This window comes from Strix aluco, chromosome 2 (assembly GCF_031877795.1).
Source record: "Strix aluco isolate bStrAlu1 chromosome 2, bStrAlu1.hap1, whole genome shotgun sequence".
NCBI lineage: Eukaryota > Metazoa > Chordata > Aves > Strigiformes > Strigidae > Strix > Strix aluco.
The window spans coordinates 34111213-34126865 of NC_133932.1; the positions used below are offsets into that span (position 1 = coordinate 34111213).

The 15653-nt window shown below is 44.1% G+C and overlaps 1 protein-coding gene across 3 annotated transcripts in view; it reads left to right on the plus strand.

The window, feature by feature from the left end:
• The first annotated feature begins 1412 nt into the window (after positions 1-1412).
• The window catches only part of EVA1C (eva-1 homolog C), a 40121-nt gene continuing 25880 nt past the window's right edge, over positions 1413-15653 (plus strand). Inside the window, exon 1 of one of the 3 annotated variants that reach the window (XM_074814219.1) lies at positions 1413-1940. In XM_074814219.1, the coding sequence (XP_074670320.1) occupies positions 1814-1940 (127 nt within the window). In that variant the 5' untranslated portion in view covers positions 1413-1813. Of the gene's footprint in view, positions 1941-8115; positions 8135-14382; positions 14825-15653 lie in introns of those variants that run through there. The other 2 variants (XM_074814221.1, XM_074814220.1) reach the window with 2 other exon arrangements.

The following is a 15653-nucleotide window of genomic DNA, read 5'->3' on the forward strand; positions in this document are numbered from 1 at the left end:
TTCCCACCTGTGTTTGCAGTTGCAGATGCTTCAGAGCTATTCCATTTTATCCTGTTATTTCGGTATCTTTGATCCCATTTATCTGAGTTCAGTAAAACTTGATGGAATGTCCCTGACCTCAGGAAGGTTCGTGTGAAACCTGGTTTGCTCTTATCTGCCCAAGACTAACGAAGCATGTATGTGTTACCCAGTTGTTCTGTGTGTGAAGAGGGAGAGGGTGAGGAAAGGAAGTGGATTCAGACTCAAACATGAAGTTCAAGCTGGTCAAAGTTCAGTGTAACCTCCAGAAAGAGGTGCCAAAGTTTGGAAATTCAAATCTGGACGTAATCCAACTTGAGTTGGAACAGGAGGAGAGGAACGGATTTAACAGAATTAGTTTGGTTCTGTCATCCCTCACCTACTGACTCATGTTTTTTTCAGGAGAAAGATCAGTGTGAACATGCATGCCAGGATGTAAACAGCTAGATGGTCTTGCCTACCCACTTTATACCCAAGCACAATCCCAGAGCAGAAGATGCTTTCATGTCCCGTTTCCAGTGTTGCTTCTAGGCACACTTTCCTGAGGGCAGCTCTTACAGGAACTAGGAAATGAGTGTCCTGATTTATTCTCTTTAATTCCTCATACCTTAAAAGGAGCTCCAAATTATATCTGAAGGTGGCTTAGCAGGTTGTAACGACAGTTTGTTTGAACTTCCTATCGGTTTACTTTTCAGTCTTATGAAAGATTTCAGGGAACAACCTGAACTCTCTCAGAGCAACTTCAAGATGTTTTCCCACTTTGCAATGAAAGCCTTAAGCAAGCCTACACACTTCAAACTCAGCTACGCTGAACTACACGAGTCTCAAAGGCAAGGGCTGCGATAAGGTGGTGTCAGGCAACAACATGAGGAAACAGAGAAAGGGAAAGTCTCTTTTGCGACGTGGAAGAGTCAGGGCCATTACGGAACGCGGCTGGTTGCCCGCTGAAATCCCTCATCCGGAGATCCTGCCAGGCGTAGCTGTCAGCTGGGTTTCCCCGAGCCCTGTGAGCCAGCGTGTGAGGAGAGGAGCCGGGCTGGAGCAGGACGCTCGGCAGGGTCTGGCGTGCGGGCAAGGGGGTCCGAAGGAGGGAAAGCAGGGAAGCTGCGCTGCGGGGGGCAGGGAGCGGTGGGGAGCACCTTGCACCTGCCTGGGGAAAACTACAAGTTGTCACATGAGTCGGGGGGGTGTGTAAGTCCGTGACAGTCCTTCAACCATTGCCAAGCAGGAGCGAGAGGGGAAAATAAGTTAAAAATAAAGCCTTTCGCAGGGGGTGTGAAGGCGAGATCGTGCCTCTTCGCCAAGAGGGAGGTGCCGGGACCTCGAACTGCCCGGGGAGGGGTGGAGAGAGCCGGGGGAGGGCGGGCGAGGTGCCGCCGGGTCTGAGTCAGGCCGGCCCGCACGATGTGCGTTGAGGGCAGTGCCAGGCACGGCGCCGCCGAGGAGCCTCTTCCCTTCCCCTCCGCCCTCCCGGGCTCCCCCGCGCGGCGACGCGCTTCCCGGGGCTGCGGGCCGGCCGGGACCCCCTCCCGCTGCGGCGGGGGGCGGCTGCGCTGCGGCCTCGGCCGCGGCCTCGGGCAGGGCTGCTCCGCCCTCCTCCTCCTCCTCCTCCTCCTCCTCCTCCTCCTCCTCCTCCTCCCGCGCGGTGCCGGGGCAGCCGGCGCTGCCCCGCGGCGGAGGGCGCCCGGCGGGCCGGGGGTGGCCGAGCCGCCAGCCGGGGCCGGCTCCGCCATGTGAGGCGGCGGGCCTGCCCCCCCCCCGCCCCGCCCCGCCCCGAGCCGCCCTCTCCCGCACCATGAGGGAAGGGGGCGCGGGGCAGCACCCACGCCGGAGACAGGTAGAGCCCGGGCGGCTCCTCCGCCTCCTCTCCTGCGTGATCCTCGTGTGCAGCGCGGAGGTGGCGGCGCTCGCCGACTTCTCAGGTACGGGGCGGCGGCCGCGGCGGCACCGACTAACGGTCACCCGGGGCGCGGTGCCCGGCGCGGCGGGCTGAGGGGCGCGGGCGGCCGGGGGAGGAGGAGGAGGGGAGGGCACCTGCGTCCCAGCCGCCGGGCGGAGGTTTGGCGGCGCTACGGGCTGCCGCCCCCCCCGTAACGCCCCGGGCGGGGAGCCGTCGTACCCCGGCACCCCCGGGCGCGCCCCGCCCGGAGCGGCTCGGAAAGCGCCGTGTGGACCGGCTGGCGGCCGGCACGTCGTGGCCCGGGTGGCGGCAGGAGGGCCTGTGCCCGGGGGGCGCGGCAGCAGGCTCGCCACGGGCCGTGGCTGCGACACCGTGTGTGGAGGGAGGAAAGAGGGGTTAAGGGCTTCCAGGGGGGTCAGGCGGGAAGGGACGCGAGGACCTGAACTGTCGGTTTCTTCTCAGCTGCGCGGTGGGAAGGCTGTGCGTGGATCGGCCAGGGCCTGACCCGAAGTGCGTGGAAGTCCCTGGAAAAGTTCCCAACTTTCTCCTGGAGGCTTGGAGTCGGGCCCTGAGCGAGCCGTCGGCAGCCCCGGTGGCGAACAAGCGCTGCCCTTCTCTCTGCTGGGAGCGCGTCTCGCCCGGCAGCGGTGGGATGGTGGGAGCCGCTCCCGAGGGAGCAGAGGCGCTGGGTGTCAGGCAGAAACCACGTATGTGATCGCTGCGAGGGTGCCGTGTCCGTGCAGAGCGGCTGTAGAAACTGGAAAGATGTCCTTGCTTCCAGCAGAACAAAGAAGCAATCTTTCTTTTCTGTTTGAGAAAACTGCACTCTTGTAAATTTTTTTTGTGCTCCAGGACATCTCACTGCTGCTAGAAAGTTGTTTAGGAGAGCCGTTTCTCTCCTTCCTATATTTCACAGTAAGCACAGTATATTCCTGGCAATTGCAAGCGTAAGAAACTGCCTCTAGGGCAGAAAGCAAACCTTACCCTTACTGAACAGAACAGAACTTTCCCAAAGCCAGTCGAGTGCTCCGGAACAAAGTTAGTATATAATTAATAGTCCAAATGCGTCGTTATGCACGATAATGTAGTTTGTGTTAATACACTTCGGAATGCTGGTGAAAGTTTGGTAGAAACTATTTTCTCAGCAATAGGAAAATACATGTGATTTTATTATGATGTCCAACTCCATAAGCCTGAACATTTCTAAGCAAGCAACCACCAAATACAAAGACCAGAATTATATACTTGGATATCTCCTATTAGATTCCTTTCATATGTAAAAGGCTTTTAAATGCTTGCTATCTCATTCTTTGGTGTTTTTTTGGCTTAAGTTCTGGCTTGTATATGTTAGTTTTGGAATCACATGGTAGTTCTCCACAAGAAAATAAAATAAATGTTCGATTTTTCCCTTTCAAATAGCCGCTGAGTTAAAAAATATCCCTCTAGTTTATCTAGGAAAGTTCCTCTCACAAAAGTCCATTCACTTTTCAAATGAAGTTATTTAGATAAGGTTATCCAAGATACATTTCAGAAGTACAGCTGTATTCAGTATTCATTGTGCACTGAGCTTTCCCAATAGGCAGAATGACAGAGGAAAAATCTCTGTCTCACCCCAGAGATCAGTATTAAAAATGTCATGCAGACAATTCAGTAAATAAGATGTAGGAAAGAAAATCAGATTCCAAAATTCTTGCCAGACTGGGAAGTTTCCAGGCCTGAACAAATTCTGCTCACATTTTGTTTGTACTTTTAACATGGAGATCTAATCCACAATGACAGAAAAGATGAAAATGTTACAGCAGCCTTTTAAAAAAGGTATTCAGAGCACATGGAGAAGTTTTTTACTTCAAAAGTAGGTGCTGTGGGCCAGGAACTGTCAGAGGTAAGATGACACCCTGCAGTGCCATCCCTGGTCTGTTTAATAAAGAATCACAACAGGCTCTGTCACAGCAGCTTCAAGCTGAGCTTCTAGAGTTCCTGAATTTCCTTATGTGCTCCCTCCCTCAGAAGGAACAGCGACTTGATTTTCATAAGTGCTGTTGAATTTACTTGAAAACAAATCTGCCCTGTTTAAAGGGGCAGCACCTTGCAGTTCCCAAGGTGGAGGCAGCTCCTGGGGGGTTATCCTGAGGGATGAGGAGCGGGGATAACCCTGGGGGCAGCTGGCTGCCCCTGCTTTGCCCATCACCTGCACTTTTCATCTTCTGGGAAGGGTCAGGTCTGACCCTGCCCTTCTGAGGGGAAAGCTTCCAGGCAGCAGGTTATAGTTTCCACATGCCACCTGTGCCATAGCAAAAGGAGCTGAGATCCACACCTCGAATGCGTTCTGCATGAGTTGAGCTGGTACTGGAATTCAGGAGTGCACAGAGAACTGGGAGGCCAGTTGCTTAAACTTTTCCCCCTTTTCACAGATTTCAGGCTTTTATACTCAGAGTATCAGGGGCATACTTTTTTGGGTCATTGCCTTTTCCGCTCTGTATGTTTCCAGCATCAGATCTCTACCTCAACAGCCCAAACTCTGTTCCTCTCTCCTTCTCCCTCCTTCCCCATTCTGACAGCTTTCTACAATCACTTCCCAGACTGCTGTCAGATGGCAACAACCGCACATGTAATCTTTGGTGTTCTCTTTATGTATGTATTAAATTGCGCTAGCGATTCCAACCTGCCCAGGGTCCATTTGTTAATCCCAAGACCTAGCTGCTTGCTTGTAACAACACGAAGATGACCCTTCTGGGGATCTGTTTGGTGGGGTGGAAAGGGGAGTAGGGAACAGTGTATGTGGGTAGTGAAGGGTTATTTTTTTTTTTTATGTTTGACTTGTATTTATTTCCCCATTTAGAAAACTGTGGTCATTTTTTATGGATCACAGAACAGCAGCAGTGAAACTAGTACAGTATTTATCCCTCCCTTTTCATAAGAGAGATGTTGGCAGCTCTGGCTGTGAGTACAATCTCTTCATTTGGTTATTGCAGATCAGTTGCTATTGTGGTTTTGTTACTACTCTTGCCCTTATAGGATCTAGAACTTCAGGTTCTTGTTCTCATATGTTTCTCAGTCTAGCTTTTAGCTATGAAAAAAACTTTTGTTAGCAGTTTTTGGGTTTTTTGGTTTTGGTTTTTTTTTAAGAGACATTTCTTCAGTGTGCAATATCCTTTTATGAATTGGTATGTGAATTGCTATTTTCTAGGGAGAAAAATGTTCTGAAACAAGACTCCAACAGCAGTTCTAAATCAAACTCTGTGAGGAGGACTCAGTGTCAATAAGCAAAATTAGTTTCTCCTTTTAATAACAGGAGATAGTGGAGGGAAAGTAATGTTGATACACACAATACTTAAAGATCTGCGTAATCTATTCTTCTATAGCAGTTTGGTGGCAACAAAGAACATATTTATTAATTGCATTAGTTATTGGAAGTGGAGGTTTGCTCTGAGGTCTGCAGTCCTTTATGTGATTAATTTTAAAAGAGGGATCCAAGCATTTATGCCCGAATTTGAAACTGAAAGCTGAAAGTTTGGAAGAAGACGGATTTAATCCACAGTTCTTTCCTTAGATCTTCATGCATATTGGTTTGATCCTACAGCTAGAGAATTTTCTTCCCCTCATGCCTACTCTTCAACACAAATCTAGAATACCTTTTCACCAAAATATTTATTCATGTCCACAGTTTCAATTCCTACTTGACAAAGCTCTCAGAAATTGCTGAAATTTGCTAACAAACCCAGCAAACTTATAAGCTATACTACATGTAACTTCTATACTATACTTAACTTATATACCTATACTGGTGCTATAGAAAGCCTAACTGCTACCACTGCTGCTGAGGAGAGCTGGTTTTGCTGGGGATTGATGGCATTTGCACAGGAGCCTGTACCTTCCCAACAACAGCAGGAGTCACTGCTCCCTCATCTCATCCTCCTGACCTCCCTGCTGGCAATGGGAAAAGTGCTGGGCTCGCCTTGGCTCTCTGTCCTAGCCCTGCTCCTTCTCCCACCTTTTTCCTGTCTGCTGCAAAAGTGAACTGACCTCTTATCCATCTAAATTCATTCTCTCTGGCAACACTAAGGAACACCCACTCACCTTTTTTTATACCCTTTTTTCTTCCTCTTCTCCTTCATTTCTCCATGGTACTTTGAGCTTAGGCTTTCCGCTTGAGCTGGCCTCCTTTGCTCACTTCATCAGTCACTCTCCCTTTCTTTACCCTGGTCCCAGCCAGGTTTTCTGGGCAGCTTTCAAGAAACGTGGCTGTAACCGAAGATCAAAAATGAAGTAACTGTGTGATTGCATAACTGGGCTGAAGAATGACTTTCTGGATGTGAACAGAAAAAGCAGTGGCTACTTAGGTAGAACCTTTTAATCTTTGTCCACTGGTGTCAACTTTTCTTTCTTTTTCCAGAACAGTTCAGACAGAGCTAGGCATTGCTTTAACTCCATAGACTTGATCTTCTGACCCAACAACAGAAGACAAATGGATCTAATGGAAAAGCAAACCAGTTCATCCAAGAAATATAATCTGATCCTGTGGCCTTTCTGCATTGAAAGTTTCCATTAAGTTCTGTGGCATTCACCCATCCCAGATTCCCCCAGGCAAAAGGAAAGCAAACAAATGCTTCGAGCAAATGCTTTGTTTGTAATAACGTGGCAGGATCAATCATGACCACAATGATGCAGAGGTTTTTTTGTTGGTTTTGTGTTGGTTAGATAATATCCTGTATAAATTTTCTTGAGTCGGTTCTGTTGACTCACCGTGACAAAGTGGAGCTTGTCCTTCAACCAGGGTATTTAAAGAGGTGCTAAAAGGAGTGATGTCAATGATGCATCTTCTTGATACTGCCTTGTAAAAGTCAAATGAAAATTTTGGTTGCTTTGTGTAAAGAAAAACATTTCATTTTAGAAACATGTTTCATTTCAATAATATGGGAGTTAAACATCAAAGTCTGGTTTAAAGTTTCTCAAAGTGGAGCAGGTTTGGATCTGGGATTTGTTCTGTGGAACAGAGGTGTGTGTCAGAAGTGAGATTTTAGTTTAGATCATGGTGCTGAGATCCAAGGTTTTGTTTCAGGCCTGTCTGCAGTTCTTGCTGCTTTCCTGAGGAAGTGTAGCTTATGAAATCCCATTTTAGATGTGGATTTTGCCTAATAGTATTTGTTAAATCTGCTGATCAGATTTAATCATCCATGTTAGAGAAGTAAAAGCTTTGGTCCTGTTAAGTTCCTGAACATCTTGTGAGCATAAGTAGCTAGGCTGTACTAGCATCCCCCAAAAAGGATGCTGCTCCAGAAGCTCTCCCAAAGTGAGTTAAAGTGTGATGCTCCTACCTCTACAACAGATGTTGGGAAATTCAGGCATGAGACACAAACCTGTAGGAAACCTGACTTCCTGAGCTCCACTGCTCAGAGACCAACATGTTTGAGTCTGTCTTGCAAAATCTTACACCTTTGGGGCAAGAACTCTCTTTGTTCTCACTGTGCAGATTGCTGGCATCATATGTTATTTTTATTCAAAATAAATAGCAAGGATTAGCTCCCCTCTGACTTCCTATTCCATCTGCTGCTGATACCCTTCTTAGTAAGACAGCTTCCAGACAGTCTTAGCTTTATTAGAGAAAGGGGTTACAGACCTGTTCCAAATAAATACTCAGATTTTGATGGAAGTGTCCCCAGACAGAGAAAGCACTGTCTGACCAGTCACCAGTTATCAGAATTCTGTCATCTGCCAACCATAATGTACAATTAAAATTGAAATATTTTGATATATTACCAAAGACAGAGAAAATAGTGTCTTAAAGGGAGCTGAAGAGCAGAAGGAGGCGTGGTTGCACCTTATTTGTTCAGCATTGGTGAGTCATTTCATCTGAATTTCTATGCATTTTGAGAGTTTTGTTTCAAAGGCCTATTGTGTGGCTTCTGGCAACAAATTAAATACCAGTGATGTTTGACTCTTAATTTAGAATTAATTTCAAAACATCACTCATAATATAAGACCTGATTGAAAGCCTATGGTCACTGGAAGGATTCCCAAGGATTTCACTGGGCTTTGGATGAGGGTCTCAACCCACAAATATCTGTTTATTTTTCTTCATTGTATTTATTCTTGGACAGGAAGACAAGCATTAATTTTCCAGAATCATTTTGCAATTTTGGACTTTTCATTTCTTCAGGCTAAAACTGAGTTGGGGACAATGAAGCGTTGTTGTAAAGAAAATCATCAGGCTATGAGGTAAGGTGGGGTTTGGTTTTTTTCTTTTCTGGCTTGGACTCACTGTTCTATAAGCCATCATAACACTGCAAATCTGTGAGCTGCCAGAGGATGGACTTAGTGATTCAGTAGGCAAATTCCCTGATCTCTAATTTATCTGATTTTTTGAGTGTCAAATATAAATGGGAATACAAAAAATGCAGAGTTTGAGGCAGAGTTCTGTTTGCAAAATGAAACCTGCAATTTGTTTTCTGAGGAGCTGGCAATGAACAGCACCCGCCCCACAAGTTTGCATGGAGGTTCAAGTTCATAAATCCAAGTTTTCGAAGAAATATTTTCCTCTAATGTCTGAGGTTCTCCTGCTTGCAGTTTTTGGGAAGATTATAACTTTGCTGTCTCTTGGGCATAATGATTCACTCATTCTGTCTCCAGAAGCAGTTGTCACCCGCTGAGCCTTTCTCTTGTTACTTCTTGTTAATGGCACTAGAAGAGGCTACTCTGCCTCCAGTCAAAAGAAGGATTTTTTGGCAAGGGCAGGAAAGAGCCTCACAGTCTCCCTTAACAGTGTCATACCTCTTGTCAGCATCGTGGGACAGGAGGAAGAAAATCTTCCTTTTCTACTGTAATAGCTCCCTATTAAGTCCCAGGACAAGTGTTTGCCCATATGGCTTCATGGAATAGCTTGAGAGAAACATAACTGACCATAGGATGGAGTTTACTACAGACCAAAATCTCTGGGGATCAGTAATAGTTTGCCTCTTCGTAACACAAGAAGGGAAGAGGGAAATAAAAAGAGAAAGTGAGTGAGAAAAAGGAAGGTGAATAGGGATCTCTCCAGTTTCCTCAGAAATCCATTTGGATACAGTGAAAATAAGCATCACTCCTAGGAGACAATACAAGGGAATATGAAACTGTAGATCTGAAGGAAAGAGAAAACAGCTGTGGGAGGGTATGAGAAAGAGAATAGGCATCTGGTGTGTGAGTGCAGGATTCAAGGATTTTCCCACTCTGCAAAAATTTAATTCACATAACTGCAAGTCTGAGCAGAGTGGCATGGATATGTAGAGGTTATGTGATTCCTGGAGAAACAATGCCCATTTGGCATAACCAAAAAGTTATGGGAGGTCTATACTTTCTTCATGATGTCTTGGGTTTGTTCTTCTAAAGTGAGCTCATGGCTTGGCTTCTTGCGGGCACTGCTACTCGTTGAATAAACCCTGTTCATATACTAGAGTTTGAATGTTTTTACGCTGAATTATCTGCTGGTTACCTGGGTCCTTTCTCTGGCTTAAGTGGAACCGAGCTCTTGCTTTATTTGACCCTCTGATTTAGCAGACAGTGAGAATTAGGTTCGATAAGATGGTTATGATCCATGAGGTATGACCATGAGGGAAAAAATTAAACTAGACAATTTCCTTAGGCAAGCGCACATGTTGATAAAGCAGTTAATGGAAAACCTGACCAACATCTTCATCACCGATGCCTGCTTTGATTGCCATACGATGCCAAAATTTTCTTATTGAAGGCTTAATACTTCATCTGTGATGAAAGCCACTGAAAACAAATTGCTCCATTAGCAGTAGGCTGATTAGGTCTCCAGTGTAAGTATGCTGTCTCTTCAGCAACTAGTTGACTTTTAGCATTAGTCAATTAGATTGAGTTGGAAGCAACAGTTCTTACTTTGACCTGTCAGCTTAGGCTTCAATTTTTGTGGAACTTGTAGGAATTTTATTTCTTTGAGCTCTGTACCCCTCAGGTTTGAAACTGGCCATTGAGCTTAGAAGTTGTTGAGTTGAGTAAGAGAATGGCAGGTGGACAGAGATTATGATCTCATAAGCTTCATCTCCTTTAGAAATGGTCAACTGAGAACTCTCAAGGACTGATTCTAAGAGAAGCAACAGCTTTGGATGATCTGAAACCAAACTAGACATTTGGAAATGGAAAGTTTTTTTATGGTCACTAGTGTATCAGTGAAACTAGACTACCACTATTTTTTTCCAAGTGAACATCTATCCCCACATCAAAAAGGTTTAGGTAATATAAAAAGTACAGTGATTATACAAATATTGTTTTCCTTTGCATGCCATCTCCTGCTGTACAAGCAAAAGGATGAAGTTAGTAGGATAGCAGTCACTTGTAAAGAGTATGAGTGTTGAGAGAAATAGTGGAAAAAGGCACTCTGAAAAAAACAAGCAATGGGGGGAAATAAAGTCAAATTAGTGACTATGCAAGAAAGCACGTATTAAGCAAGTATGGATTTTATGTGTATCTGCTGAGTGAAGCTGTTATGCTCATTTCTGAACAGTGAGTAGAATAAACAATGCTTCTGCCGAAGTATATTTCTTACTGATAAAAGACTGTAAGACCAAGTCTGGCTAGAGTGACTCAAACAGTATGCTTACAAGGCACTTGGATGAAAAAGAATAAAATGATGGGGCAAGAAACACAGCATTGTGAATTTTGGAAACAGTGTCTTTCCTGTATAAAGTTTTGTCCTCTGTCACGATTACTAATTCTAAAAACGAGCTACTGCAGAAGGAAATTGAAGACAACCCAGGTAAGAGACTAGAGAGATTTACATGAAGCAGATCCTTGCTTCTGTGAACAGAGCCAAATGGGTACTGTCACATCCACACACACCACCTGACTCTGAGAGCACTGATTATGCAGTAACCCTGAACAGCATGGTCTGTGGTGTAGCTGCCTCTAAAGACCAGTTGAGGGTATGGGGGAGGAAATTTAGGGGTTAATTTCTCTTCAGTGCTTCCTTCACACACTAATGGAGAAAATATTGCTGGAGAAGTACTGCAGCTGGATCCCAAATACCAATAAATATCAGTTTGATGCTTCTAATGGTGTTTGTAGTAGGGTTTATCAACAGTTCTGTTATCACCGTATGAGATCTCTTCTTTCAAACTTGCCAGTCTTGCTTGTGTATTTTTAATGACTGTTGGCACAGTTCTTCATAAAACTGCAGGAGCTGATGTAGATTTACCGAATGGATTAGCCTTCTGGGACTCCCACAACAATATGTGTGCTATTTCAACCTATTTTGATCTAAAATGGATTTGTATGTCTTTAAAACGAACTAGCAAATTACTGTGCTAATTAAGATAGATTGAATGATGCACAGGAACTAATATTACTAAATCTGTATATGAAGGCCTAATTCTGAGAATCCTTGTGGACTGTGTGCTACTCAGCTTCAGGCTCTAAAAATATTCCATTGCAAAGCTGCTCTCTTGCCAAAAAGACATTACATCAGTCAACGCTGAGATTGCATTTAATATGTGCTAGGCATTAGACTCACAGTTTGAAATGCTGTTCTCCTTGATGCTTCCATATGGTGAGGTTCACACCAGTCCAGTGAGGCTGGACAGAATATACACATTTCTTTCTTACTCTAATGCCGACAACTGAAAAGGGGCCTTAAAGCCTCACGTTAGCATCCTCCACCATAAGGAACGAATCCAGAAAATCTGAGCACCCTGTACTGTCTTATGTCGTACACTGGAGACGTGACACATCTCTTGGCTGACCACTTCCAGGCTTTTTGGTAGTCATATTTTTTTAAACTGAAACTTTCTAAGTTCCCAGTTTTTCAGTGCTTTTAAGAGAGAAAAAAAATTCTTTCTGGATTTTCATACCTTCAGGTTCATTACTACCATTATTGTTGCTATTTAAAGCAATAATGCCAGGGGCAAATGTTGAGTATAAAAACTATAACCTTTTAAGAGCTCTTTTTCACACAAAGAGGTATCTATTTACAACCTTCACTCTCTTAGGCCAGTTATTTTTGTCTGTCATTGTTATTACCAGTTGTTAGTCCTCCTTTGCAAGAAGAAGCGATTGGTAAGACTTAAAGCTTTGTTCAGTTGCTCAGCCTCAGTGTTTTGTGTGTTTTTCTGGTGCTATGTTTTTTTAGTTGAAGGTCTTTGTCAACACAGCGGATGCTGTGACTAATTCACCTGATTCTGGAAGAAAGGATTACACTTGGATTCTGCATTGGTGTTTTGAGTCTTAGTTTAAAGTTACAATGAGTGAGTAGTCTGGGTTATGCAGACAGTTGAGTGGGATGATACCTTCTGGCCTTCAAATCAATGGGATCTGTTTATTGCCATATGATTCAGGCTTAACTCCTGAGCCAGTCTGTAAGGTCTTGTACATGATTGTGTATGCAGAGCACCCCATACATTGCTTATGAATGTGTGTCTTGGATAAAAGGGAAAGCTCCCGGTGGGGCTTTCGCACAGAGGCGTAGAGATGTTATTGGGATACTGCAGTATTGCCAAGTTTTTCTAATTTAGACAATTCTCCCAGTAGCTGACTTTTTAAAATGAAGTTTCATATTGTTTTAAAGAAGAGTGACATTTATTATTTTTGAAAAAAGAAAGAGGAAATCTATAGTCCTCCTTATTGCAGAATAACGCTTGAAAAAGTGACTGCCATAGCTAAACACCACCTCCCCCTCCATCACCCAACAACCCAGAAAACAAAGAAGAAAACCCCAACATTAGGTTTAAAACATTGTCATCTAAGGATTTTTTTAGGGTCTGCTTAAGATTCTGTTTGGGGTAAGGAAACCCATAACTCACAAGTCTTCTGGTTTCCCAGTCTGGGTGCACATGCAGCCATGACCTCGCTCGATCCATGCTGGGGTGAGCTGTGGTTGTGCTCCAGCCCTCCCTGTGCCCTGCTTTCCAGGGGAGGGGAATCTCCTCATATGCTGGCTGGAGAGGAGCTAGCAAGTACTTCCCTAGCACACAGGGGACCAGGACTTACAGGTGTGTTGTAGTCCAGGCACAGCCTCTAGCTCCCATATTAGATATTTTTACAAAATAATTTTCTCAGGATTCACAACTAACAGATACTGATTAACTAAACAAATACAAACTGAGAGCTTCTGAACAACAAATAGTGCCCTGAAGTGCCTGTAGCCCACGCGATGTGCTGGGCTGGTGCCTGAAAGTGACACAATCCTGCTGTCTGATTTGGACGGTGACACAACTCCGCTGTCTATTTCGGATGACCTGATTTAATTGCGCCAGTTGAGAGAAATGCAGAAAAGGAAGCGTGCCTCAGAAAGAGTGACAGAGCCATTCAACTCTTACAATGCCCTCTCTCCTGATAACCATGGCTGTTATTAATTGTAGAGATAAGAACATATTTTTTCCCTAACCTTACATTGTCATTCGGCTAAATTTGCTGCCTCGAGGGAAGTGTGTTTCTATACAGAATTTGGTAAACAATGTAGGGATACTCATGGTCTCAAGAAGATGAAGCTTTCTACCAGGGTGACTACAAGGCCACGCTGCCCAGGAAAGGAGGGAAAACAACTGGAAACTGCTCCCTCCTGTGCAAGCACCACTCTGGGACCAAGGTGAGAGGCGGCAGCTGCTAAGAAAACTCTTATTCCTGAGCCAAGCACAGGGCAGGCAGCACCCCAGTGCATGAAGAGGGCCAGCGTGAGGAGAGGAAAAAAGCTGGTGTTTTTCAGGGAAGAGCAAGAGGAAATCATGACTTTTTGAGTGGGAATTCTTTCTCAGCATGGACCATGAGCTGCGTGGTTGGCACCGCTCTTCGCAAAGGGCTGACCACTCCACTTGTGACTATGTAGTCTGTGTGTGTAGTAATAAAAAATGCAGGTTTACATGGTTGGCCATGTGAGACGAGTAATTTAGATACTAGTACGTCACAACTTCTCTTATCAGAGAACATTAAGTTTCAGCCAATTTCCATTACTATTTTTATCCTTTATTGTGTGCAAATACTCAAGGATTTTAATAACAGCAGAGTCACTTTAAATGCCGCTTGGAAGGCTGGAGAGCGTGATGTCTTACTCTCACCAGTTCACCTAGCGCTATTTTTACAAGTGAACCATATTCCTTATACAGAATCAGAGCAAGTTTTTTATAAAGGCATTTTTTTAAAGGATTGAATAGTTGCAATTGTTGGAGAAAGGTGCTTAGATACTGGATTAGGAATTTGCAGGATCAAAGTAGCAGTTAAGATGCCAGGGAACTCATCCAAATCACAACATAGCTGATATTCTTTAGGGAATACTGGGCTGTTTTGTATACAGCACTCTTGGCTCCAAGTAACTTAAAACCTGAAGAATTGAAATGATTACAAATATCGGGCTAAATCTTTCAAGGTGTTGAGTGCCCACAACTCACGTTGGGCTGAATACTCTTTTACACTGTGGCCCTTTATGCTGTGATGGCAATGTCAAAGGCATTCAGCGGCAGTAAATGCCACTGGAGGCCCCTTTACAGTATCGGACCGTAGCAAAGTCACTTGGGTGCAATTGGGCATTCGGCCCATTTTCCTGGCAATACTCAGCACCTTTCAGGAGCAGGCTGACAGAGGAGTGGCTCTGACAGGAAAGCTCAACTATTTGTGATCTCAATTACACAGAAAATGTAGGGGATGGATTTTTTTTTTTTTTTTTTTAACCTGTGAAAAGCCATGAGAATTTCTGCTGGGCTGGTCTCCTTGAGATCCAGACTGCAAATACGGGGCATGAAATTCTCTCCGTTTGGATTTTAGTGCCAGTGCTCAGACTGAGTTCAGTGAGGTGAGGAACTCACCTACATCTTTGCTGCACTGGAAGGTGCGTCTAGCTGACTCCTGTCCTCTCTTGGACCCTAGCTGAGGAACAGCAAAGACAAAAGCGGAGCAGGCTTCTCCTTTCTCCAGACTTAGTAACAGGTAGGGGAGCTGAATTTTCCTATGCAGTCGTGCAGCTGGAGCTGGAAAAGATACCAGAGAACTGAAATATTTTTATATAATTTACTTGGAATACTTACATTTCTATTTTAAAACCATTTTTTTAAATTGCTCATCTTTGGTGAAAGGTTTAAAAAAGGCAAAAAGTGTGAAAATTAAATGGCATGAGCAAACTCTTTTTCAATATTTTCTTTGAGAAAACTAATTTTTGTTTTAAACAAAAACCTTGTCATTCTCATTCAGCCACCAAAACAAGAAAATATGGTTTCATTTTTTTCTCCATTATACTTAACAGTAATAATGTTGCTGTCACCACAGTGGTGTAAGCAAGGCTTCTGAGGAGAAGATACTTGCTTTTGTCTTTAATTAGACCAATTATATGTTTGGAAAAGACACAAAGATAGGAAAAATATAATTTTTGAAATAAAAAAGATACATATATAATCATGGTCTCAGTTTTAAAACTTGTACAAATCTTTTCTTAAATCTCAAATAAATCAAATCATGCTTTCTTAATATGTTGGGTCTTGAGAATTTTGTTTGGGTTTTTTGATGTGAATGTGGATTAACTTGGTGTTCTAGAAGTTGGGAATTGATTTTAGAGGAATTATACAAAATTGAATGCATGTATAAGAATAAGGAAACTATTCAAATATAGTTATTGTCTGCACATTAATAAAAAGTTTGGCTAATAGTGGAAGAGAAAACAGATTTACTTTGATTGTAGTATATTGGGTTGTCATAAAACTCATGGGGAAAAAAAGTGGGTTTGCATCTAATTTCCATGTGTTTATGGGTGAGGAATGGGGAA